This window comes from Phocoena sinus, chromosome X (genome assembly GCF_008692025.1).
Source record: "Phocoena sinus isolate mPhoSin1 chromosome X, mPhoSin1.pri, whole genome shotgun sequence".
In the NCBI taxonomy this organism is placed as follows: Eukaryota; Metazoa; Chordata; class Mammalia; order Artiodactyla; family Phocoenidae; genus Phocoena; species Phocoena sinus.
In genome coordinates, this window is record NC_045784.1 from 14,127,165 (window position 1) to 14,154,457 (window position 27,293).

The following is a 27,293-nucleotide window of genomic DNA, read 5'->3' on the forward strand; positions in this document are numbered from 1 at the left end:
AGTGATTATGTAAGTCTCTTACAGGGTTATGTAATATGTTTTTAAAATGTAAATTTGATTAAAGTATAGCATGCATACTGAATCCATTTAAAATGCATACTAAATCCATTTTCAGGAGAGTAAAATGAAGTATTATCTCACTGGCAATTTTCAAATATCTATAAGAAAACAGCAAGAAACATTCTTGAAATGTAAACAACATAGAAACGTTACTGCTTCTAAAACTTTGTGGCTTTTTTCTTTATTAAATTAGAACCCTGTGAGCGTATATCACATATCATGAGATCTTTTGCTATAATGTGTTCAGATGATGTCATGTAATGTACATTAGTTACTAAATCACCATAATATATTGGTTTGTAGATGAAGCATATTTGTAAGCTTTCCAAGGTATATACGGCATCCTGATTTTCGCTCATCAAAATATAAATTTAGTATATGTCAAGAGGTAGTCTTCTATGTATTTGTGTATTAGAAACTCAGTAATTATTTTGAAGAGAATTTACAAACATATATCACCTAAGATGCCATCTTCATTTTCTTACAAAGTGTTACTCTCTTCTGTCCTACGGTGCATGCTGAAGATTAGCTGAAAATCACAGTATGTTAGTGAGTGTTTCAGTGATTAAGGAAAGAAGATCTAGGTCCAGGATTTATCTTCATCTGCGATGATGAAAGAACGTAATGAAAGCTGTACAGCATTATACAAATGTGTCTGTCTGTGGTCTTATTCTTAGCCTTACTATTATGAAGCTCTATGGCTTTATGGGAAGTAAGCAAATTTATCTGACGGACCTACTATCTCTTCTAGAAAATGAGAAGATTAGACTAGATAGATCCTTTTAGTGCTTAAAGTTTCTGATTATGTGTTGTATTCCTCGGTCCAAGAAAAATTTTGTTGCAAGTATAGGTGAAACATCACAAAACACAATTGAGGACAAGATGGCTTAGACTAATTTCTCCCTGCTCTCCCACTGCTAAGTACAACTAAAAACTCTAGGCATAATATGGCAGAAAGAGGATTTCAAAAGATGTAAAGAGGAAAGCAGGCTGACTAGGGCCTCAGGAGTTGAGGAATAGCATAGTAGTGAGTCCCCTGAGTTTTAACAGATCTTTCATATATCCTGGACTGGGCACTGGAGGAGCCTGCAACCCAGAACCACTGACAGATGCAAACAAAAACATATACTCCCCAGCCAAAGCACTGGGAAGGAGGTAGCTAAGCTGGATATAGACCTTTTTAACAATACTTGCTGTACCCCAGCCAAACACCATGGATGCTCCCCCCTCTGATGTCAGCAGAGACCTACTGGAGAGGCTGGTATTTTGTTCCTCATGTGGTAGCAGTAGACAGCCCAGAGTGGTGCTTTCCTAGTCAGCAAACATGGCTTCAGCAGAGACCAAAGGGGGAATCTAGTCTCTCAACTGTGACTGATGGCAGCAGATCACCTGGGGAGGCACTTTACTCCCCCACGGACAGTGTCACTGGAGACTGAAACATTCCCAGATAAGCAAAACCTCAAGGAATTTGTCATTAGTAGACTTGCCCTGTAAGAAATGCTAAAGGATGTCCTCCAGGCTGAAATGAAAGGATATTAGACAGTGTCTTGAGACTCTAAAAAGAAATGAAGAAAGGTAAAGGTAGCTACATAGGTAAGTATAAAAGCCAGTAGTGTTGCATTGTTAGTTTGTAACTCCTTTGTTTTTCTATATGATTTAAAAGGGAAATGCTTAAAACAATAATTTAAAATCTGTGTTAATGGGCACACATGCATAGAGATGTAATTTGTGACAATAGTAATATAAGGAGGCAGCAGGGCTGTGTAGGAGCAGAGGTTTCTATACTATTGATATGAAGTTGGTATTCAAACTTGTTATAAAGTTAAGATATTAACTAATTCCTAGGGTAACTACTAAGGAAAAAACTAAAAAAAATATGGAAAAAATGAGAAGGTAATAAAAATGTTACACTAAAAAAAAAAGTCAGTTAATCACAAAAGAGGATAGTGATGGAGGAATTGAGAAGAAAACAGGTGTAGGACCTGGAAAACAAACAGCAAATGGCAAAAGTAAATCTTTCCTTATTAGTAATCACTTTAAATTATATGGATTAAAATCTCCAATTAAAAGGCAGAGACAGGACTTCCCTTGCGGTCCAGTGGTTAAGACTTCACCTTCCACTGCAGGGGGTGTGGGTTCGATCCCTGGTCAGGGAGCTAAGATCCCACATGCCTCATGGCCCAAAACCAAAACATAAAAAACAGAAGCAATATTGTAACAAATTCAATAAAAATACATTAAAAGAAAATATATGTATTTTAAAAAGGCAGGGACAGACAGAATGCATTAAAAACTATCCAAATATGTGCTGTCTACAATAGACTTCACTTTAGATCCAGTGATACAAATAGATTGAAAGTGGAAGGATGGAAAAAGATATTACATGCAAATAGTAACCAAAAGAGAGCTGGGGTGGCTCTACTATATCAGACCAAAATAAACTTAAAGACAAAAATTGTTACAGGAGACTTAGAATGACATTATGTGTTGATAAGTGAGTCAATCCATTAATGTGATAAAAATTATAAACATATACACACATAACAACAGAGCCCCAAAATATGTGAAGCAAAACCAACAGAACTGAAGGGAATAATAGCCAGTTCTACAATAATAGAGACTTTAATATATCACTTTCATTAATGGATTGACAACTAGACAGAAGACCAATAAGGAAATAGATACCTAATAGACATCTATAGAACACTCTACTCAACAACAGCAGCCTACACATTTTTTCTCAAGTGCACATGGAACATTCTCCAGGATAGAAAATATGTTAGGCCACAAAACAAATCTCAGTACATTTAAAAAGACTGAAATCATACAAAGTATCTTCTCTGACCACAGTGGAATGAAAGTAGAAATCAGTACCAGAAGTAAAACTGGAAGATTCCGTAATATGTGGAAATTAGATGACATACTCTTAAAAAACCAAGTGGCCTTAAGGGATACACAAAACAACTAGATGTACAAATGCAGAGTTGTTAAAATGCATTTGAAATTAAGAGATGGGCAACTTAAAACAATCATATATTATATGATATTTATAGCATATTTTATATATTGCTATATAAAAACTTCATGGTAACCACAAACCAAAAATCTATAATAGATGTACACACATAAAATAAAAAGGAATCCAGGGCTTCCCTGGTGGCGCAGTGGTTGAGAGTCTGCCTGCCGATGCAGGGGACGCGGGTTCGTGCCCCGGTCCGGGAGGATCCCACATGCCGCGGAGCGGCTGGGCCCGTGAGCCACACCTACTGAGCCTGCGCGTCTGGAGCCTGTGCTCCGCAGCAAGAAAGGCCGCGATAGTGAGAGGCCTGCGCACCGTGATGAAGAGTGGCCCCCCGCTTGCCACGACTAAAGAAAGCCCTCGCACAGAAACGAAGACCCAACCCAGCAAAAATAAATTAATTAATAAACTCCTACCCCCAACATCTAAAAAAAAAAAAAAAAAAAAAAGGAATCCAAATATAACACTAAATATAGTCATCAAGTCACAAGAGAACAAAAGAAGAAAGGAGCAAAAAAGACCTAAAAAAACACCAAACAATTAACAAAATAACAATAAGAATATACATGTGAATAATTACCTTAAACGTGAATGGGCTAAATGCTCCAATCAAAAGACATAGTGTACCTGATTGGATATAGAAACAAGACCCATGTACATGCTGTCTACAAGATACGCACTGTAGAGCCAAAGACACACACCGACTGAAAATGAGGGGATGGAAAAAGATATTTCATGCAAATGAAAATGACAAGAAAGCAGGGGTAGCAACACTCATATCAGACAAAGTAGACTTTAAAACAAAGGCTATAAAAAAAGACAGAGAAGGGCATTTTATATGACAAAGGGATCAATACAAGAGGAGGATATTATACTTGTTAATATATATGTACCCAATACAGGAGCACCTAAATATATAAAGGAAATATTAACAGACATAAAGAGAGAAACTGACAATAATACAATAATAGTATGAGACCTTAACACCCCCCATATATCAATGGACAGATCAGATGGAAAATCATTAAGGCAACAGTGGTCTTAAATGACATAATAGAGCAGTTGGACTTAATAGTAAGGACATTGCATCTGAAAAGACCAGAATACACATTCTTTTCAAGTGCACATGGAATGTTCTCCAGGATAGATCACAAGCTAGGGCACAAAGGAAGTTTCAACAAATTTAAGAGGATAGAAATTATATCAAGCATTTTTTCCAACCACAGTGGTATGAAACTAGAAATCAATTACAGAAAAAAACAGGAAAAGCACAAACACATGGAGAGTAAACAACACACTCCTAAAAAACCAATGGGACAATGAGGAAATCAAAGAGGAAATGAGAAAATACCACGAGACAAATGAAAATAGAAGCACAGCTTTCTACAATCTGTGGGATGCAGCAAAAGTAGTTCTAGAAGGGATGTTATAGGGATACATGCCTTCCTCAAGAAACAAGAAAAATCTCAAACACTTAACCTAAGCGTTCTAAAGGAATTAGAAAAAGAAGAACAAACAAAGCCCAAAATGAGCAGAAGGAAGGAAATAATAATGATCAGAGAGGAAATAAATAGACCAAAAAAAAAAAAGAAAAGATGAAACCAAGACCTGTTTTTTTGAAATGATAAACAAAATTGATAAGCCTTTAGCCAGACTCATCAGGAAGGAAAGAGAGAGGACCCAAATGAACAACATAAGAGATGAAAGAGGAGAAATAACAACCAATACTACAGAAATACAAAAAATCATAAGAGAATACTATAGACAGTTATATGCCAACAAATTGGACAACCTAGAAGAAATTAACAAAGTTCTAGAAACGTAAAACTTGCCAAAAATGAATCAGGAAGAGACAGACAATTTGAACAGATCTATTGCTAGTAGTGAAATTGAATTTGTAATAAAAAAAAGCTCCCAGCAAACAAAAGCCCAGGACCAGATGTCTTCAAAGGAGAATTCTCCCAAACATAAGAAGAGCTACTACCTATCCTCAAACTATTCCAAAAAATTTAAGAGGACAGAACAACACTCCCAAATTCATCCTATGAGGCCACCGTGACCCTGATACCAAAACCAGACAAAGACACTACAAAAAAAGAAAATTACAGACCAACATCTTTGATAAATATAGATGCAAAAATTCTCAACAAAATATTAGCAAACTCAATCCAACAATACATAAGAAGGATCATACACCATGATCAACTGGTATTTTTTCCAGGGATGCAAGGATGGTTCAGTATTCACAAATCAGTGTAATACACACCATCTTAACAAAAGGAAGGATCACTATCATGTAATCATCTCGATAGATGCATTAAAAATCCTTTGACAGAATTCAATATCCGTTCATGATAAAAAAAAACTGTCATCATAGTTGGTATAGAGGGAACATATCTCAACATAATAAAGGCTCTTTATGACAATCCCACAACTAACATCATACTCAGTGGTGAAAAGCTGAAAGCATTTCCTCTAAGATAAGGAACAAGACAAGGATGCCCACTCTCCACCACTTCTATTTAACAATGTATTGGAAGTTCTGACAGCAACAATCAGAGAAGAAAAAGAAATATCAATAAAAAGCATCCAAATTGGAAGGGAAGAAGTAAAACTCACTATTTGAAGATGACATGATACTATACATAGAAAACCCTAAAGTCTCCACCTCAAAACTATTAGAACTAATTAATGAATTCAGTAAAGTTGCAGGATACAAGATTAATATACAGAAATCTGTTGATTTTCTATACAATAATAATAAACTATCGGAAAGCAAGAGCAAAGAAAAAAAAACAACGAAAAAGCAGTTGCCCCAAAAAGAACAAAATACCTAGGAATCAATTTAACCTAGAAAGTGAAAGACCTATACTCTGAAAACTATAAAACATTGATGAAGGAAATTGGAGATGATACAAAGAAATGGAAAGATATCCTATATTCTTGTATTGTTAGAATTAATATTGTTAAAATGTCTATACTACCCAAAGCAATCTACAGATTTTTAAAAAATTTTTATTTTATTTATTTATTTTTGGCTGCATTGGGTCTTCGTTGCTGTGCGCGGGCTTTCTCTAGTTGGGGCAAGTGGGGGCTACTCTTTGTTGCGGTGTGTGGGCTTCTCATTACAGTGGCTTCTCTTGTTGCAGAGTACGGGCTCTAGGCGCACAGGCTTCAATAGTTGTGGCACGTGGGCTCAGTAGTTGTGGCTCGCGGGCTCTAGAGCACAGGCTCAGTAGTTGTGGCACACGGGCTTAGTTGCTCAGCAGTATGTGGGATCTTCCTGGACCAGGGCTTGAACCCGTGTCCCCTGAATTGGCAGGAGGATTCTTATCCACTGCGCTGGGAAGCCCCAATCTACAGATTTAATGCAATTCCTATTAAAATAGCCATGACATTTCCCACAGTAGAACAAAGAATCCTAAAATTCATATGGAACCACAAAAGACCTCAAATTGCTGAAGCAATTTTGAGAAAAAGAGAACGAAGCTGGAGGTATCACTCTCCCTAACTTTAGACTATACTGCAGAGCTACAGTAAGCAGGACAGCATGGTACTGGTACACAGACACATAGATCAGTGGAACAGAACAGAGAACCCAGAAATAAACCCATGCACTCATGGCCAATTAATTTACATCAAAGGAGGCAAGAATATACAATGGAGAAAAGACAGTCTCTTCAGTAAGTGGTGTTGGGAGAACTGGACAGTTACGTGTAAAAGAATGAAATTAGAATGTTTTCTCACACTATGTACAAAAATAAACTTAAAATGGATTAAAGACCTAACTGCAAGACCTGAAAGCATAAAAGTAGAACACTTTGACAAAAGTAGAAGCAATACATTTTTGGATCTGTCTAAGACAAAAGAAATAAAAGCAAAAATAAACAAACGGGACCTAATTAAAGTTAAAAGCTTTTGCACAGCAAAGGAAATCATCCGCAAAACAAAAAGACAACCTAATGAATGGGAGAAAATACTTTACAAATGATATGACCAACAAGGGACTAATATCCAAGATAAATAAACAGCTCACACAACTCAATATTTTTAAAAAAGCAGCCTGGCTAAAAAAATGGATAGAAGACTTGAATAGATGTTTTTCCAAAGAAGACCTGCAGGTGGCCAACAGGCACATGAAGAGATGGTCAGTGTTGCTAATTATTAGAGAAATGCAAATCAAAACCATGATGAGACATCACTTCACACCTGTCAGAATGGCTGTCATCAAAATGACCACAAATAACAAATGTTGGCTAGGATGTGGAGAAAAGGGTACTCTTGTACATTGTCAGTGGGCATGCAAATTGGTGCAGGTACTGTGAAAAACAGTATGGAGGTTCCTCAAGCAACTAAAAATAGAACTACCTTATGATCCAGCAATTCCACTCCTGGGTATACATCCAAAAAAAAAATGAGAGCGCTAATTTGGAAAGATACATACACCCAGTGTTCATAGCAGCATTATTTATAATTTCCAAGGTGTGAAAGCAACCTAAGTATCCATCAACAATGAATGGATAAAGAAGTGGTGTATATATATAAAATGGAATATTACTCATCCATAAAAAGGAATGAAATTCTGCCATTTATAGCAATATGGATGGACTTAGAGAATATTATGCTTAGTGAAATAAGTCAGGCAGGCAAAGACAAATACTGTGTGTTATCACTTACGTGTGGAATCTGAAAGGTAAACAAATGCATATAGTAAAATAGAAATAGACTCACAGTTAAAGAAAACGAGCTAGTGGATACCAGTGGGGAGGGGCAAGATAGGCATATGGGATTATTAGGTACAAACTACTATGTATAAAATAGGTTAACAACAAGGGTTAGGGTTAGGGTACAGCACAGGGAATTATAGCCATTATTTTATAATAACTTTAAATGGAGTATAGTCTGTAAAAATGCTGAATCACTGTGTTGTACACCTCAAACTAATATAATATTGTAAATCAAGTATACTTCAATTAAAAAAAAAGAGGAGGAGCTAGCTAAACCCGAAGCTAGCAGAAGGAAGGAAATAATAGAGCGGAGATAAATAGAGAATCGGAAAACAACAGGGAAATCATTGAAACCAAAAGTTGGGTTTCTTAGATGATCAACAAAATTGACAAACCTGTAGCTTGACTGACACAACTCCTCTTGTGTTGTCCTCTAGTTAAAATAAAAGGCTGTATTTTAAATTAAAATTAGGTTCTGATAAATTTATCTCTCACTGTAGATAACATTGTTTTGAATTTATCAAGGCTGAAGATTCAAGTAGATTATTCTGCTTTGTGTAAGACCTTTTTTCATACATTGATTTTGGCAGTACATTTTACTCTATGGTACCTAGCTCTAGAATTGTTTCATAGTTTACTCAAAAAGCTAATCATATTTCCAGGTTGGTGTAGCATGAAGAAACAGTTGTGGTTTAGACCAATCTTTGTTGATAGAATTTTGAGAGCTCTCCAAGTCCTTTTATAAGGATTTATTAAAGGAATTTGAAAAGTACTATTTTCATACAGCTGGCACTGAATGAGAAGTTCAAAAGGCATAGGAAATGGCCGTAGTGAGAAGTTCAAGGAGAAGAGAGAGTGATGAAATACTGGCATTGGAATAGAGGAGGAAAGATTAAGTATAAATCCCCTCCTTTTAAAAGGAGCACTCAAAGTTTGCCAGCTATCAACAAATGCCATTAGAATTTCCCCCAAGAGCTTGTTCAAAAGAAAGGAAAAGTTCTATGATGACATTTATTTTAGTATTATTGATAAAAATTAAAACAATACAGACAACACAAATGCCCAAGAAGAAGGCTCTGGTTAAGAGTATTGTATGTATATCCACCCAATAGAGTATTAGACATCCATTAGAATGTTTACAGGGAAAATAGTAGAAAAGATCCAAATACAGAAATGTTTACTGATTGTACCACATAAAAGTATTCAGTAGAACTTTGATAGTAAGATATTCTACTCTCTGAGAGTGATCTTGAAGGTCCATAGAACACACTGATCGGCCCCTTTGCTGTGGTCAGAGTTTAAATTCCTTTTCCTTTGTTGCTGGCCAGTGTTCGCTCCTCACTGGGCCTTTGAAGTTTGAAGTTAACTCCTCAGTGAATTCCCATTAACTCTTTTTAGGGGTCTGAAGGGGTCGCTTAAGTAATTCATCTATAATTTAGCTATCTCATCTTATGATAAATTGTTTATATAAGTACATTCTCTATTTTGGGGAGACTTTTTGTGAGAGGTAGATTTGTGAATTTGGGTATCCTTGAAGGTCTCTATACGTTTCAATCATAAATGTCACGTATCTACTGTTGAGCATTTGGAAGTGGACTGCAGTAACTGGTGGAAGTTTAAATAGCTGTTTTGGTGGGGAAATTAGGCAGTTTTTCTTTTAAAGATTTCCTCTTTCAATTAAAGATTGGGAGAAAGGGAAAAAATGCTCTCTGTTATGACAACTAGAATAAAAAAAAGTCAAAGCTCTATCAGAATAAAATGGCCTTTGGAAGCTACTTTTAAGAGACCATGCTCTCAGAACTTGTGATGAGGCATATAATATTGCATAATCGTATAGTTAGGATAACTCCAGCAATTGTGAGGTTCACATAAACCTTTTACTGAAATACATAACCTAGTAGTTTTTTTTCATCCATGTTCTCTGGATGGTAAACGTATTGCCCTTTCTCTTAAGTGGTAATTTTGCTGCATGTATGAATAGAATTCTAGGTTGAAGATTATTTTCCCTCAGCATTTTGAATGTATTATCTCCTTCTCTTCTGGCATTTATCTTTGTTGCTGCTGAGTATTCTGTGAATCTATTTTGGGTTCCTTTGGAGTTACTATCTTTTCTCTGTGGTGGCTTTTAAAACTTTATTTTCGATGTTCTGTTGCAATTTCACTGTGATGTGTCTAGGCATAGATTTAAATTTATTTATTCTAGATGATGATTGGTATGCACTTTCCATCTGGAAAATCATGTCTTTAATTTTAGAAGACTCTTAGTCATATCTCTGTAGGTTTTGATTCTCTACTTATTTCTTCTATTTTCTTCTCAAACTCATTAGCTATGCTTCTATATCTGGTAACACATCTTTTATTTCTAGTAGTGGTACTTTCATCTTTTTATGTCATGATCTCTCTGGGTTGGCTGTGGATGAAATCTTTGACTTCCAAATTTATAACTGTTTATGATTCCAGGTTTTATAGTCCATTCTTTTTTATGTTAATCTGTTCTTGTTTCACTTTTCCCAATTTCTGTTTCATAGTTCTCTGTTCTTTTTCAGGATGCATTCCCTACTTTTAACTTCGTGGGTTCTAAACAAAATTATTTTAAAGTTATTTTCAACTTGTTCTGTCTTCATTTTAGTCAGGAGTGAATTCATCTTATTTTTGGGAGGCTGTTCTTACTGCTGGCTTTTTTCCTTCCATGCTTTTTGGAAATTTGCTTAGCAGTCTTATTTGGTATCGGAGTTTCAATTTCATTCTCAGTTCTCCGAGCTCCTCTCTTCCTAGCAGTTCAGCGGTGTCCCTGCCAACCATACCCCACCACCCTGCGCCCATGGGCCTCTAGTCTGGGGCCAATTCTTCTCCTTGAGGTTCAGCACTTCCGTCTGGTTACAGATGTAAGTGATCATGCAGATGTCACCAGATGGTGGCTGAGCCCAAGACCAGGCTAAAGTGTTGTATCTGTTTCTGCTTCTTTTCATTAGGAGGCAGCCCCGAGCACCTTCACAGGCTTCTTCGTGGCTTTGCAGGTTTGTAGGTAGTGAGGTGTCACCTTAGCCTCTGACTTTAGGGAATGAGCTTGGTGCGGGAACCCTGCCTCATGTGGGGCATTTAAATCCCTGTTATTCTGCTGGGTATGAGCTCTCAGCTGCCTCCACCTGCTGCTGAACCCTCAGCCTGGCCTACCACCTGGGGTTTTTTGGGCTGTTTTGGATTTTATTGTTCTTATACAACAGGTGCTTATTAGTTATCTATTTTATGCATATGCCTGCCACTTTGTGATTTGGCCCCACGGGGATCTTTGTCTTGCTGCTGAGTGTGTCTTAGTCTTTCGAATTTTATCACTTCTGTGCTCATGCTCTCCTTTGTCATTGCATAGCATTTTACAGAACAGGAAGTTGAAGTTCAGAAAGCAGAAGTGAACTACTTGGGACCTCTTCGTTAGTAAGTGACAGAACCAGCTTTTGTAGAACAGGAGAGCTGGGAAAGGTTTCTGGGCTGGTGCTGGAAATTTGATGATAAACCTTGAGAGAGAGAGAGAGAAATCATTCGTCGCACATCATAAAAATTAACTATAGGTATGCTGAGCACAAGTTAATAAGGATTTTCAGTCTCTGTGCCCATTTTCTAAATATGAAGTATCGATATTTCCTAATATTAAGCTAAAACGTTTATTGTTTAAAGTGCCTTCCCCAGGGAAGACTTAACATTCAGCTTTGCCAAAATAGGTTGCACAGTTTGGTCACTGGGCCATATTTGGTGTAGCCGAAGGCCAAGTGTAATTCACATCCTGCTTTCAAAAAGGGAAAAAAAGGCAGAAGTTTTACATCATAAATAATTATTATTTATGCATTTCAGAATTGATTTTAGAAGTATACAAACCATTGAGGCTTTGCGATTATTTATTTTGTAAATTTATCATGTACTTAAGTATAGTGTTTATGTGTCAGATGCTCTTCTAAGTCCTTTATAAATATTAACTTATTTAATCCTAGCAACCATGTGCAGTAGGTTCTGTTGCTATCGTCACTTTGCAGATAAGCAAACTGAGGCACAGAGAACTAGAAATTTGCCCAGTCACCCACAGCACGTTAAAGCTGTGATTCTGACCCTGACTATCTAGGCTCAGAGTCAGCTCCACCCACCATGCTCTGCTATGCAACCATGTCTCACAGTTATTTTCTTAACCTCTCTCTTATTTATTTATTTATTTATGCATGCGTGGGCTTGAGTAGTTGTAGCACGTGGGCTCAGTAGTTGTGGCTTGTGGGCTCTAGAGCGCAGGCTCAGCAGTTGTGGCACACGGGCTTTGTTGCTCTGCAGCATGTGGGATCTTCCTGGGCCACGGCACGAACCCTTGTCCCCTGCATTGGCAGGCGGATTCTTAACCACTGTGCCACCAGGGAAGCCCACCTCTTTTTTCTTAACAACAGAGTTGACACATTATCACCAATACATTTTATGTTCTGAAACCTCTTAATAAATTAGCTTTATCCTACCACTGGTAACTTGTTTTCTTTCCTCGGTTTCCCCTCCTTATGACATTTTGCTTGTAATGTTATTGTGTAAAGCTTACTGTGCTAGTATCACTCCTCTGAAAGATGCCTTAAGTTCATCTAATCAATTCATCAGGTGTTAATGAAATGTGCTTACGAGAGGCCCACACTTTGCTGACAGCTGTGGGATCACAAGGGTTGTGATGTGCTCCTTCTCCTCCAGCTACTTTCCCCTTCCCCACCCTCTGAAAGCGGCCACGCCTAACACCTTCCATCCTGTAGTCCCTCATGGTGTATGTATGTAACTGTGTCATTTTCCATGTGTCTCATCTAAACCCATTTTCTCATGCTCTGTGCTCAAGGATTGTAGGCGATAGCTGGACACCATGTTTCCTATAACTAACAAGATAGCCCGGTGTTTCCCCTGGGAGTCAACTACGGCTGGTTTCTAGGTTCCTGAACAAAGGAATCCTTATTTCTCTTCTCTGACACCCCCACACAGTGATAAAAAGCAGGAAGCACCCCTAAGTGTCAGGGGAGAAGCAAGATGGGATGGGAGGGTGCCCCCCTGTGCTGTGGTGTCACTAGGAGAGGATGGTGGAGGATGCCCAGAGGGTGGGCCCAGGGAGGCAGCCTGACAGAGTAGTTAAGAACGTGGGCTTGGGGTACAAATCCTCTCTCTGCCTCTTACTGGCTGTGTGTCTTTGGACACATTTACTTAGCCTCTCCGCGTCTCAATTTCATCATCTGTGAATGAGGGTAGTTGTAGTGTCTACTCTCATAGGGTTGTGATAATTAAGCGAGTTAATATCTGTAAAGCACTTAGGATGGTGCCTGGCACATGGTTGGCTCTCACCAACAATGAGCTATTATAATTATCAGTACAGGCCCAGCGAAGCAGAGGTGGAGTCTAGTTGGCAAACAGAAGAACAGACGCAGGACAGCCAGAACTTCATGATCACGAGCCCAGAATGAGTGCCGGGCTGGCTTACTAAACTACTTGTGTTTGAACCACCTTCTTTCCCTTCTGTGACCTTTCACGGCTGGCCTTCTGCCTACATCAGGGGTCAACAAACTACAATCTATAGGCCAAATCCACATGTCACCTGTTTCTGTAAATAGTGGAAATGAAAAGGAAAAGAATCAACAGAAAGACAGTTCCCCCATCAGCCTTTTAACCCACCATCTCCAAACACAAGGATTGCAATGCCTGTGTCTATAGTTTGCGGCTTTGCCTTGAGGACCTTTTTCTGATCAAGATGCTCTGTCTTTCCAACTTTACTAGTAAAACCTTGAGCAAATATCATTTATTCACCTGGCAGTTTCCAAGGCTTGCTGTGGGTGGTCCTTCTCAACTCTGTGTTTCTGAAGCATAACTAGAAGAAACCAACTAAGGCCTTGCCTTTAAGGTGAGGAAGAGGGAAAGAAACTTGTCCTGGGAAAACACGATAAAGGAGTTGTTTCTTCCCGTCTCCCTCCTGAATACCCTGCTCTGCTCAGCAAGTTCTGTAGGTATCCCTTACTTGTGTGCTGGTAAATCTTCTCTCTGAGAAAAGAAAAAGCCCCTATTTGTAGCTGTTGCCAACCTCTGGTTGTAAATATTCCCACATGGTTGATCGCAGGTGCAGTTGGGAAGGGATGTGCATCATCATTGGCTCATTGGTACCAGTGTGCCCTGTGGTAGACAGCTGTATTTTGCCACTGAATCTTTGTGTCAGTGTTCTCTGTGCCAGGGGAAAGGTTTTTTGTTGTTTTGTGGGGTTTTTTTTTGTTTGTTTTTAAATCTAGGGCACTGTTCCAGCCCAGTCCCAAACTGTGCTGATAGAAATGGGGCCATGTTTTTCAAGTCAACTTGAAATGAATCTTCCTTCTTGTTTACATTTAACTTGTGCCACTAGGTGGCACTTTAAGGACATTACAGGAAATTGGCTTTACTGGATTTATTTTTTAACTTTTTATTCAAGTATAATATGCGTATTGAAGAGTACATATTGAGTGTTCAACTCAGTGAATTATCACAAGCTCAACACACGTGTGTTATTGGCACTCAACTCAAGAAGCAGAATATTACTGGTGCCTAGAAAGCCCCTCTTATGCTATTTTTCAGTTCCTATCCCTTATTCTTAGGGTTCCCACTGTTGTGACTCGCAGCAGCATAGGTGAGTTTTACTTGTTTCCTGCCTTATATAAGTGGAACCATGTAGTATATACTCTTGTGTCTGGCCTCTTTTGCTTACACACTGTTTGTGTGATCCATCCAGATTGTTGTATGCGGTTGTAGATCATTGCTGTATAGTATTCCGTTGTGTATGCAAATATGTCACTGTTTTCTTTCTTTCCTTTTTTTTTTTTGGCTGTGTCGGGTCTTTGTTGCTGTGCCAGGCTTTCTCTAGTTGTGGCAAGCAGGGGCTTCTCTTCATTGAGGTGCGTGGGCTTCTCATTGTGGTGACTTATGTTGTTGTGGAGCCATGGGCTCAAGGTGTGTGGGCTTCAGTAGTTGTGGTGCGTGCAGGCTTAGTAGTTGTGGCGCATGGGCTTAGTTGCTCCAGGGCCTGTGGGATCTTCCCGGACCAGGGGCTCGAACCTGTGTCCCCTGCATTGGCAGGTGGATTCTTAACCACTGAGCCACCAGGGACGTTCTATATCACTGTTTTCTACTGTTGATGGATATTTGGGTAGTTTTCAAATTTTGGCAGTTATAAATAATGCTGCTATGCATATTCATGTACGAGTTTCTGAGTGGATGTATGTTTTCATTTCTCTTGGGTCTATCCCTAGGAGTAGAATTTCTGGGTTATATGGTAAGCATATGTTCAGCTTTAGTGGATGCTGCCAAATGGTTTTATAAAGTGTACTGATTTATACTCCATCAACAGTGTTCTCATTTCACTTCCACATCCTCATCAATACTGAATTAATTTTATGGCTGGTTCCTAACTCTTACATAATTTTTACAGCTCTCTCTCTAGCCAGCTATTTCTAATTGAGTTTCTTCTAAAGCCACTTTTCTCTGATGGACCTGGCTCATGCAGGAAGGGCCGTGTCATCCCAAAAGGGGACATTTATCACAGTCTAAGTATGAGCTATCAGCAGTTAGAAGAAATGTTATTGAAACACTCCATCACTAATACAGAGCAATGGGAATGGGAAAGGAATTCAAAATTATAAGTGTGGTAAAACATCGAGTGAAGCTAGGACTTTGAGGCGCTTTGAAATTTTTATATTGTATTGTTGCCAGTCTGTGTATGTCAGGTGTGAGGGACCAGCAAAAGATTTTTAAAGGCCTCGTAACCAGATGCCTTTGAATTTTGATGGTGGTGGGTACCTGTTTTAGTAAGAGTCTGTTTGGTGTGGCGAGGGGCGTTCATATAGCATCTTTCTTCAACCCTACAGTGGGGAAAATGGGTCTCAGGAGAATCTTGCCGTATATCACCTTATCTGTGAGGCCTGTGTTGTTGACTCTTTGGGCTGTGTTATAATACGGCTTTACATATGGGATGAATAGAAGGTGGGGCTCAGACTTGGTTCTATTACTAGAAAAGAACCCAAATCTAGTTATGGTCAAATATTTTTCTTTTAGACCGAAATGCAGTGCCCATAGTCCTCTAGTTGTAACAGGAAGTCTGTTTCGTGGATGTTGTCCATAATCCAGTAGGTTCCAGGAATCCCTGAGTGATTATGCTTTGTGACTTTCGTATCCAGGGGCTAGTTGTCCATTATAGTTGCTGATTATCCACTTCCGTTAAAATTGTCTCTGAGCTCCTCTGTCAGTGTTCCCCCGAGTGTCCCTGATGTTGGACTGTCCTGCTGTAAGGGCCACCAGAGATACTCAGTGCAAGCTGCTTGAGATGTTTGTACTGAGGCAGCCACGAAATCTGCTTTTATTTGTAAAAATGTCTTCCCTCCAGTATTGGTAGCAGTAATATCCAGTGGCACAAATTTGGATTGTGGGCAGCCTGCTCTATGGGATCTGCTTATTATCTAAGCCAGAGTCAACACTCTCCCAGTCAAGGTTTTCATCTTTTGGCAAGAGGGGAAGAGTCCCTCGTGTTGAGTTAGCTTCTACTTACAGAAGTAGATCCTGTGCCTGGGAAACCAATTGTAACTTTACTCCCGATTATGCTAGTAGCTGCCGTTAGTGATAGCTACTGGGTCGTTGTGCTTAGCACCCTAGACAGATGTTTCACTCAATCTTCACAATGCTAGGAGTTAGATGGATTATCCCCTTTTGCAGATGATGAAATTTTGGCTCAGAGAGGTTAAGCCCATGCCCGAGCCAGTGCCAAGCCTGGATTTGACTCCAAAGCCTGTGCCCTGTACCTGTTGTGCTCTGTGGCCCCAGTTGCCATGGGATGAAGTTTTTGACTTGTCCACTGGAATATGAAACAGTGTTGGATTCATTACTAGTTCACTGCATACATCGATCAGAGGACCCGCTGTTTGCTGGTCTTTAGCTTCGGCACTGGGAAAGCAAGAGTGAAACAAGACCCAGCTCCTGCCCTCCAGGTGCTTATGCTTCAGCTCCATTTCTGTCTCTCATAAGTGACTTGGCTCATGGATTTTGGTTATTGTTCTTACAGACAACTCAGTCCTCTGGATTTTCTCTCTGAGACTGACTGTCGAATGATGGGGTTTGTTGTGGCCACTGTGCTGCTGGCTGTTGGTTCTGCATCTTCTATGCCTGGGTTTGACCACAGGGCTTTCTGGTGTGTCCTTAACCAGCAGAGATTGGGGTCAGGTTAAAGTCAAGCACCAAATGACACTGAGACTACCACTAAGATGCTGGAGATCCCCTAGATACAGTAGCAGGATTATCTGCTCATCTGCCTAGAAATTAGTCTTGACCTTTGTGATTCTGTCTTGGGATCTGCCTGGATTCTTGGGAGGTAAATGAAGCTTAAGTTTCTTTTTCTAATCTGTTAGTAGCATGAATATGTGATTCTTTGCTTGTTGCAAATTCGACTTGTATTTATTTTTTAAAAACACATTCATGTTTCTTTTTTTTAAAGTTTTTTTGATGTTGACCATTTTTTAAAAAAATTAATTAATTTATTTACTTTTGGCTGCATTGGGTCTTCATTGCTGTGCGCCGGCCTTCTCTAGTTGCAGCAAGTGGGGGCTGCTTTCGTTGCAGTGTGCGGGCTTCTCACTGTGGTGGCTTCTCTTGTGGAGGAGCACGGGCTCTAGGCACGTGGGCTTCAGTAGTTGTGGCGTGTGCGGGCTCAGTAGTTGTGGCGCGTGCGGGCTCAGTAGTTGTGGCGCACGGGCTTAGTTGCTCTGCGGCCTGTGGGATCTTCCTGGACCAGGGCTCAAACCTGTGTCCCGTGCATTGGCAGGTGGATTCCTAACCACTGCACCACCAGGGAAGCCCAATGTTGACCATTTTTAAAGTCTTTATTGGATTTGTTACGATATTGCTTCTGTTTTATGTTTTGTTTTTTTGGCCGTGAGGCATGTGGGATCCCAGCTTCCCCAACCAGGGATTGAACCCACACCCCCTGCACTGGAAGGCGAAGTCCCAACCACTGGACTAACAGGGAAGTCCCTCGACTTTTAAATAAAAGTCTTACTGGTAAAAATTTTGCACAGCTTCAAATATGTATTTATTTATTTATGAGACCATATTGCATATACCACCTATTGCCTCCATGGTAAATGGAGAAGAAAACAATTAAGAAGCCTGGTTAGTTTTTGCTGGAGCACCTGTGGCCTTTTCCAGACCAGGACCTTGGAGACTTGGTTTTCTCATTTCTTAAATGAAGAGTTTGGGCCATCAGTGGTCCCTAGCTGGTCTGGACTGGCTACATAAAAATCACTCAGGGAGCTTGTTAAAATAGAAGTTCTAATGTTCCAGCCCTAGTAGATTCTAATTAGAGAAGTCTGGGGTAGTATCTAAAAGTCTGTAATTTATAAAAGTTCCCCAGATAATTCTCTTGTGTAGCTATATTTGGGAACCATTGGGCTAGAAATTCTAGAATAAATAGAATTGAGTTGAGAAGAAACTTGTGGTGTGTTTGAAGATTCAGGTAATACTTATGTGCCTGGAGTGGGTTCCCGATTGGCAAACTAATGCAGTTATGATGCAGAGGTAAATTGGAGCCAAATGATGGAAGATCTTTTTTTAAATTTTTTTTCCTATTTCTTTATTTTATTTAATTGATTTATTTATTTACTTTTGGCTGTGTTCGGTCTTCGTTGCGGTGGACGGGCTTCTCATTGCAGTGGCTTCTCTTTGTTGCAGAGCACGGGCTCTAGGCGTGCGGGCTCAGTAGTTGGGGCTCGCAGGCCCTAGAGCGCAGGCTCAGTAGTTGTGGTGCACGGGCTTAGTTGCTGCGCGGCATGTGGGATCTTCCCGGACCAGGGCTTGAACCCATGTCCCCTGCATTGACAGGTGGATTTTTAACCACTGCGCCACCAGGGAAGCCCGATGGAAGATCTTTAACTGGCTGAGCTGTTGTGTTGTGTGCCACAGGCCTTAGGGACCCATCGAGGGGCCTTGAGAAAAAGTGTTTTGATGAGAAGGCGCTTTACAAGATGAGTTCCTCAGTGTTATGCAGGATGGATTAGACCAGGGGAAAAACCGAAGGCTGGAGAAAGACCCACTGAAGTTTCTGCAGTGGCCCAGGTTGGGGGTGGGTGGGTGGGTGTGATGAGCACCTGGGCTCAGATGGGAGCCGCAGGGCCTTTGTGAGCTCACCTGCCTGGGTGGAACTGGAACCTGAGACGTGTTGTTTTTAAGCTACTTCAGAAAAAAATCCATAAGTTATCAGTGTTCTGTTCATGTGTTTTAACTACCATAAGGAATGATTTTTATTGTGTTTGTGTCCAGGAGGTTTTAGAGGAGTGCAGTAAATAAATTCTTGCAGGGAAGTAGTTGGCAGCAGCAGCGAGAGCTGCTACTGCAGGAAAGCAGAGAGGCAGGGAGGGAGCCCTTCTTGCCCAGCAACAACACGTCCTCACCCTGCCTCACACGCTTGGCCAAGGCTAGAGGCAGAGGGATGTACATTTGACTTGAATGGAGTTTGCCATTCAAATCAAATGGAATGGTTTTCCTTTATTCCTCTAGAACCCAGTCTGTAGGTCAGTGTTTCCCCAAGTGTGTTCCACAGAACATTAGTTTTGCTGGATGGTAATGTGAATTACATGAGAATGAGGAGTCGAAGCCAAATACGTTTGTGAACTGCTGGGTTAAACAAGGGCAGTGGCTTCCTTTACCTCACAGGAGTTCAGGGTGTGTGGCGTGCTGTACGCTCTCTGGATTTCTAAGAGGGAGAGACTCTGCAGTGTTTCCTAAGCTTATGTGTAGAATCTTCTCCCCTCCAGGTCAGGGACTGGCAAACTATCACCCACACACCGAATGTATCCTGCCACTTGTTTCTGTAAATAGTTTATTGGGATGTAGCCACGCCCGTTCCTTGTATTGTCTGCACCTGGTTTTGCACTCAGCAGCAGAGTTGCAGGTTGGCAGCAGAGACCTGGAGACCCAGAGACTGACCGGGACAACTGAAAGTATTTACTATCTGGCTCTTTCCAGAAAATGTTTGCCAGTCCCTCCTCTAAGAAATTCGTGGAACTGGTGTTCCCTTGGAACCCTTATTGGGTGGGTTGTTCTAGCACTGGTTTGTGATGAGTCTGCTTATTTCTTCAGCTACTGTGCTGCCATGTTTCTTTGCTCTTGCTGTAAACTGTTTCCTGTCTCAACCATTTGCCCATTGTCTAAGATGGAAGCCAGGACTCCGTGTATCACTGTTCTTTCACTTCCCGCACTCCACCAATCTCCAAGGAGGTATCCAGTTTCCAGTCTAAAGAGTTCTCAAATCTGCCTAACCTAACTCTCACCAGAGTGGTTTGAATGACCATCGTCTCTTGTCTTGTTTTCTTCTTTAGCCTTCTAATTGAGTTCCCTTCCCCCAGTATGGGTCGCTTCCAATTTGTTTTACTCACTGGGTCCAGAATGATCCTTCTAAAACACAAATCTAGTCAGCTCACTTCCCTACCTGAAATCCTGCATTGGCCCCTTTGGCCCTTGGGATAAGCTCCAAATCCTTGTACCAACCAAGGTGTAGTCAGGCAAACAGAAACTGCTCTAGGTGTTTCACACTGGAAGAGATTTCATTCACGGAATTAGGTGCTTACTGAAAGAATTAGATGTGCTAGAGGAGCAGAGGTGAGTGAAGGCTGCCGCTATCAGCTTTACCACAACTTACTGGAAATGCAGATACTCCAAGAACTGAAGGAAACAGCTGGAGATGCTCAGGATGCCTGCAGCATGGAAGTCATGATTTGCAGGGAAATGCCCAAGGCCACAGCAAGATCTTCTGACTGCTGAAGCCCATGCTTTTCTGCCCGCCGCTGCCAGAGGAGCAGTAATATGGCTTGTTTTCTCTCACCTCCTTGGTTTCATGTGAGTGACTCTCAGTGGCAGTAAGGAACTGTGTTGAAAGGAGATTCTATAAATGTAGTTCCCAGGTTCTGACCCACTGCAGTGTAGGGAAGAGCATAGATGTGGGGAATGGTACTGAGTGGCTGATAAATAGTCCAGGATGACAATCTGTAAGACCATGTGTGGTCCAATCCACTGCCCTTCTCCAACTTCAGCTCTCCCATTGTTCTCCACTGTTCACACTTATTCCACCCTACTAGACCCCAAGTTCCAGACTTACTAGAGTGTATTTTTTTAAGAGGCCTAAAACTATGAACATTTATTATCTCATAGCTTCTGTGAGTTAGAGATTCAGGAGCAACTAATCTGGGTGGTTCTGGCTCAGGGTCTCTCATTAGGCCACAGTCAAGACATCAGCTGGGACTGGTGTCATCTGAAGGCTGGATGGGGGCTGAAGGATCCACTTCTAAGACGGTGCATTCACGTGGCTGTTGGTAGGAGGCCTCAGTTCCTTCTTATGTAGGCCTCTCCACAAGGCTGTCTGAGTGGCTTCAGGACATGGCAGCTGGCTTCCCCCAGAGCAAGTGATTCAAGAGACAGCCCAAGGAGAAACATACTAGAGTACTTTAACTCCCCTCTTCTGGGAGCACATTATCTGGTGTCTCAGGTCCAGTTGCCTAGAAGCAGAACCTGAGCTGAGGATTCTTGGAAAGTGACACATCAGATGTATAATATAATTATCTGTATAATTGAATAACTGAATGATCCCTTCTTCTGGTGGAGAATCCAAATGCTTAGCCTCCCTGGGCCTGTGTCCCTTTCCGGGGAGCCAACTGAGCAGAGCCCATGTTGTTCCATCAAAACCCCACAGCAGGGCTTCCCTGGTGGCGCAGTGGTTGGGAGTCTGCCTGCCGATGCAGGGGACACGGGTTCGTGCCCCAGTCCGGGAAGATCCCACATGCCGCAGAGCGGCTGGGCCGGTGAGCCATGGCTGCTGAGCCTGCACGTCCGGAGCCTGTGCTCCGCAACGGGAGAGGCCACAACAGTGAGAGGCCCGTGTACTGCAAAAAAAAAAAAAAAAAAAAACCCCACAGCAGTTCTCAGCATCCTGAGTGGCAGCACCTTCCAAGTCCATGTGACCTGTCCAGGTTTTTCATTGCAAACTTAGAATGAAAATATGTTTCTCATTTCTGGATAGGAGAGTATTAAAATGACAGTTATATTTTTAAAAGGGACCTTAGCTCAAGTTTCAATGAACTCTTGGCTAAAAGTGCCTTTTCCTGGCTTGTCACATCCCAGCTAGGTATGTGTTGTTACACGTGGAGCCATGAGGAAAGGACTGATATTCCAGTATAATTGTAATCCACATATTTATTTCTTTCATAAAGTTCAGGCATTGGATTTCGCTTCAGACAACAAGAACTTTTGGACAAGGACGTATTGTCCATATTGATAGCAGAGTTGTTCCCCCATTTCTCTAATACACAGAGAAGAAAGGGAGCCACCGAGGTCCCCCGGTTTTCATGGGTTTTCATTCTCCCAGAATTGTTAACTTAGAAAAGTCTGAAGAAATAGCAACAGAATCTCCCACTTTGACCTGCTTGCCAGCTGCTAAGTCTTATGTGAGCTTCACACTGTTTTCATGAAGGGAAGTGGAATAGTTTATTGGGAAAAGGGGCTTTTGCGTGTCTAAGTCTCATCTTCAGGTTCTTTTAATTTCTTTTTTTTTAACCACAAAGCTAGTTTTCTTTTTCCATCTCTTTTCCTGGGATAAGTTCTGGCTGGGGTGAGGCTCTGCCTTTCCAGGTCCTTCCTGATTCTTGTGTTCTAGGCCCCTCCTGAGATTTGCTCTTTTGAATGTTAATAGGTGGACGCATTTAGAATGGATCCTGGACCAGTAGAAAGTGGTGGGGAGGTCTTGAGTTTCCTCTTAAGGAGACTGATGGTTAGATCAGCCTGACTTAACACTGCAGAGTTGTTTGTTATTAGTCATAGAGCTAGAAAACCCAGGCCCTTGAATACAATTTCAGGAAGGTAAATTTTATTTTTTTTAATAAATTTACTTATTTATTTTTGGCTGCGTTGGGTGTCCGTTGCTGCGCGCGGGCTTTTCTCTAGTTGCGGTGAGCGGGGGCTACTCTTCGTTGAGGTGCGCAGCCTTCTCATTGCAGTGGCTTCTCATGTTGCGGAGCACGGGCTCTAGGCATGTGGGCTTCAGTAGTTGTGGCATGCAGGCTTCAGTAGTTGTGGCTCGTGGGCTCTAGAGCACAGGCTCAGTAGTTGTGCTGCACAGGCTTAGTTGCTACACGGCATGTGGGATCTTCCCGGACCAGGGCTCGAACCCGTGTCTCCTGCATTGGCAGGCGGATTCTTAACCACTGCGCCACCAGGGAAGCCCAGGAAGGTAAATTTTAAAATGGAAAACAGTTTTCAGGCCTCACAACTGCTCCTCATCCTTCCCAAGCCCCACCCCATTGTTGTTGGTGATTTAGAGATGTTTACAAGAAAAGGAAGTCAGTGATACAGACACCCTACTGCTTTTGCTGTGCTCAGAATCCTCATTTTTGTTGAAAAGAGGATGAAGTTTATCATTTCCCTCAATATTTCCACAAGAAGGAGACTTCACTCAACTCCCCAGGAAAGGGAGCGTTAGGACGGACACCTCTCTCCACCTGCCTGATGATGCGGAGGGGAACTGACCAACTGAAAGGTGGGGTGACTGGTCCGTCACTTCTCTCCTCTCTGCCTGGCCGCTGGGCCATGTGGGCGCAAACCTGTGGTCCCTGTGGAGAGCGGGTGGGCCGTAGCAGGGCAGGCCGTGGATTGGCAGTGGAAGGCGAGTGTGGGCCTCAGGTCCAGGTCCTGTTCTTCAGCACAGGTCACGGGCAGCCCTGCACTAGGTGCCTGTCAGGTCCTTGCTCAGCCATTCAGAAAGCTGACATTGGACTAGTGCATCTTGGAGTGTGATGCCATCTGTCCGAACCCCCGAGAAGGTGGGGGAGCCTGACCGTGAATGGCTCTTGACCGACTTCACTTGGATGCTTCCGGGTACTTCAAACTCAGTGTGTCCCAAAGCAGGCTCCCCTTCCCACCTGCTTCTCCCTCGGTTCCTGTTGCGGAGATTGGCCTCCGTGCTCTCGTGGTACCCCAGCCTGCCCTCCCGGGTGTCAGAGCCTGGGAGGCCCCTCAATCCTCCTTTCTCACCACCCCTGTGCAGTGCTCCTCTGCACCCAGCTCGCGGCCGGGATGTCACCTTTGCCGGCTGCTGTTGTAGCCCCCGGACACCCTCGCTGTAGTCCTTATTCCCCTGAAGCCTGCTTGCCTGCTCATTCTCTGCTTTCCCGCTAGACTGCGAGGTCCAGAGCTTGTTCATCCTTGAACACCGGTGCTACTACAGGGGCTGCCTGTCGTGGCTGTTGGACAGGTACTTCTTGAGTGAATAACACTCAGGCCCAAGAGTGCTGGAGGCGGTAGAGCATAGTGGTCACAGCCCAGCTTTGGAACCTGAGGCCTGGGTTTGGACTCTGCTATTTGTGTGATATTGGGTGAGTCCCTTACCTTCTGGGTCGTTAGTTTCTTCCCGACTTCCTAAGACTGTGATGATGAAATGCAGTAATCCATGCAAAACATCTAGAGCAACACGTTGACACATAGCAAGTGTTCGGTGGTTCATAGTACACATCTATTAATAACAACAGCAACAACAATAATAATACAGTTACCCTTAATGGAAAGGAGAAGGCTATAAGAAAAACTTGGAACTAGAAATCACGCATGTTGAGTGCCTGCAGCGTGGGTTTCAAAGAGGCGGGGAGTTGCTTGGGCACCAAGGATTCCAGCGCGGGCAGTGGAAGTGTAGGAGCAGACGGGCTTACTGTGGGGAAGAGTGGACAGGGAGGGAAACATGGAGCAGGAGAGCCGAAAACAGGATCTTGAGAAACCGCTCACGTGAGGGACAAGAGGGGCCAGAACAGGAAGAGAGAATGATTCCAAGTAGGAGACTGCGACTCATCAGATGCCAGGGACAGGACCTTTACAAACACAGCTGAGGGTGCTGAGCTGGGCTGCTGGTCTCTGAAGACTAGAGGCAGCTGGAACGTGCTGGGTGGGGCGGTGGTTGGGGAGGAGTAGGGTCAGAATAAGGAAGAAGCCGGGCCCCGCAAGGGTTTGAAGAGGGCTGCTTAGCGACGAGGTAGGTGCCCTCAGACCCATAGGTTGTATGCTGCAGTGTGTTTTTCTGTGATGCAGATTAGCTTGTGGGTCAGTAGAGGACTGATAATGTGGAGGTCACGTTGGTTCACATGTTATTAACATTTTACATCACTGGCTAATACTGGCTGAAAGCCAAGGACTCCAGCAGCGCTGAATGTAGCAAGCCCGGGAGATAGGAAGCTGAGCAGGGGCACCCGCGCTCCCTGGGCTCTTCGCCGGGCTGTGTGGCCCCGCTCTCTTGCAGGCCTTTGGGGCCATTCCTCCCCCGTCTTTGTGCTTTCATTCACGGACTCCATACCACTCAGCAGCCAGAATCCCTCTGTTTACCCTTTCCATCATGCTTACCCCTCACCTTTTTTTAAGGTGAAGAGTCATATCTACTAGAGTGTTTTATCAGAAATTTAATGTTTAAAAAACTTTCAGTGCTTTTCATTATAATTATTGTTTTTGTTAGTGATCGGGTTGAAATTTTAACTTCTTTCCCCACCCTATTTTTCTGATACGCTTTGTTATTTTTAGTTTGTGCTTTCGAAGCATTAGTTTTTAGCAATACATACGTCCAGTTATAGAAGACGTTCCTGTGACTTCTTTCCCTAAGATTGAACAATGCTGGGAGGAGGGATGGGAGGGAACAGCAGGGTCTACAGAAGCTTTTCTCGAGGATTGGCAGCCCTGACCATCCTTGGCTCTTTCTCCTTAGTAACTCTTTTCCTAAGCTCTCTTCAGTACATGTTTAGGTGGTTATGTTTTTATATTTTTTTCCTTTCTGTGATCTTTTGCTACAGTCTGAACAAGCGTCTGAGGCCGAGTTACACCCCCAGCTGAACAGAGCCCCCTCCCAAGCTGCGGAAAGTAGTCCAGCAAAGAAGGTAAGGCCAGCGTGAGGATGTTACTGTGATGGTCTTGTGACCCCTCCCTCCCCTGGGCTGCTTGCCGCTGTTAGCAGACATACCGTTTTAAAGTTTTCATGCCCTGACATGAATGTTTATGGTCCAGATTTCCTAGAATCTGGGTTCTTTGTGAAGATTAGGGTCCTGATGATTCCTGGGCTCCACCTTGATGTTTCTGACAGTTTGTACTTCCCTCTTCAACCTCCCAGCTAAATATGGTGGCCTTGCTTTTGGCAAGACCAAGAGGTGCAGTGGGGAGCCCTGCATCCTGCTAAGCCTCGAGGAGCACGCTGGGGGCTGGGGTGGTCTCCCCTTCCTAGTCTTTTTGCTACGGTCTCCCCTTGCCCACCCATGTCACCAAGTCCTGGGCCATTTGCTCGCTCACTCACTGTGCTCTCCCGTTTGTCTTGTCCCCCTCCTTTCTCCTTGCCCATTTCCTCAGGCCCTCCTCCCATCACAGAGCACGTGGGCTTGGGCTCGGGAGCACAGGTGAGGCAGGGCCTCCAAGGAAGCAGGCCAGCTGTCTCCTTCCAGAAGACACAGTGGCTCGTCAGCTTGGCTTGATGTAGGAGCTGGGGGTCGGAGAATGATGAGCATATGACAAAGGCCTACAAACTTTAAAACTTAGAACAGATTCAGAACATATTCCCAAAAGCCCCAAAGTGAGGCAAGAGTGAATTTTGTCTTCAGTAAGGAAAGGCCCTGTGGTGTGAGATGCACACAGCCTTTAAAAAAGAAAAGAGGGGAGGGAGAGAGGGCATCTGAGTCCTGTGTCCTTCCAGGTGACAAAAGAGGTAATAGGCTGCAAGCATGAAAAAAAAGAAAAAGAAAGAAGGAAAGGCCCCTGGAATCTGATGCCCGGGTCTCTCCAGGTCTTGCCAAGCCACGAATCAGCCACTTGTCCTGAGGTGTGGAGTTTGAATAGAGCACACGACTGACCTTGGGGATAGGCCGAGAGCAACATGGGGCATTGACGTGATGGGTGGCATTTGTTTAACTTTTTGGTTTTTTTTTTTTTAAATCCACAGGATATACCGTATTCTCAGCCCCCATCAAAGCCCATCCGTAGAAAATTCCGACCTGAAAATCAAGCTACAGAAAGTCAAGAGCCTACTACGGCTGTAGGTGGGCCAGCTTCTGTAGCAACCGTGAAACCCCATCCAACAGTGCAAAAGTAAGTAGAACGGATAAATGCGCGAAAGGTCGGAAAGTTTATTTTAAATCTGCATATACATATGTAAATGTAAACTTACATTTACTCTCATCACCATGGACAGGTGTGATTTTAATGGTTATAGTCTTACCTTACTCATTTCTATGATGGGATTACAGTCTCCCGGTCACATAGGAAGAGGCTTTCTAAGTGATGGGCTTAACTTGACCCCAGGGACCAGCAAGTCCCAGGCTGGCGTGTGCTTTGGGTTGGTTTGATTTCCTTCCCCTCCTCCCCTCCTCTTCCTTTCCTTCCTACCGCTCTTCTTTGTTCTGGCGTGTGTTTTCCTGGGAAGAAGACAGTAA

The 27,293-nt window shown here is 42.5% G+C and overlaps 1 protein-coding gene across 2 annotated transcripts in view; it reads left to right on the forward strand.

The window, feature by feature from the left end:
- Positions 1-27,293, forward strand: part of REPS2 (RALBP1 associated Eps domain containing 2) — a 227,760-nt gene that overhangs the window by 171,335 nt on the left and 29,132 nt on the right. For both annotated transcript variants that reach the window (XM_032620885.1, XM_032620887.1), the window contains exons 15-16: positions 25,671-25,754; positions 26,804-26,949. In XM_032620885.1, coding sequence (XP_032476776.1) covers positions 25,671-25,754; positions 26,804-26,949 — 230 coding nt within the window. The remainder of the gene's footprint in view (positions 1-25,670; positions 25,755-26,803; positions 26,950-27,293) is intronic.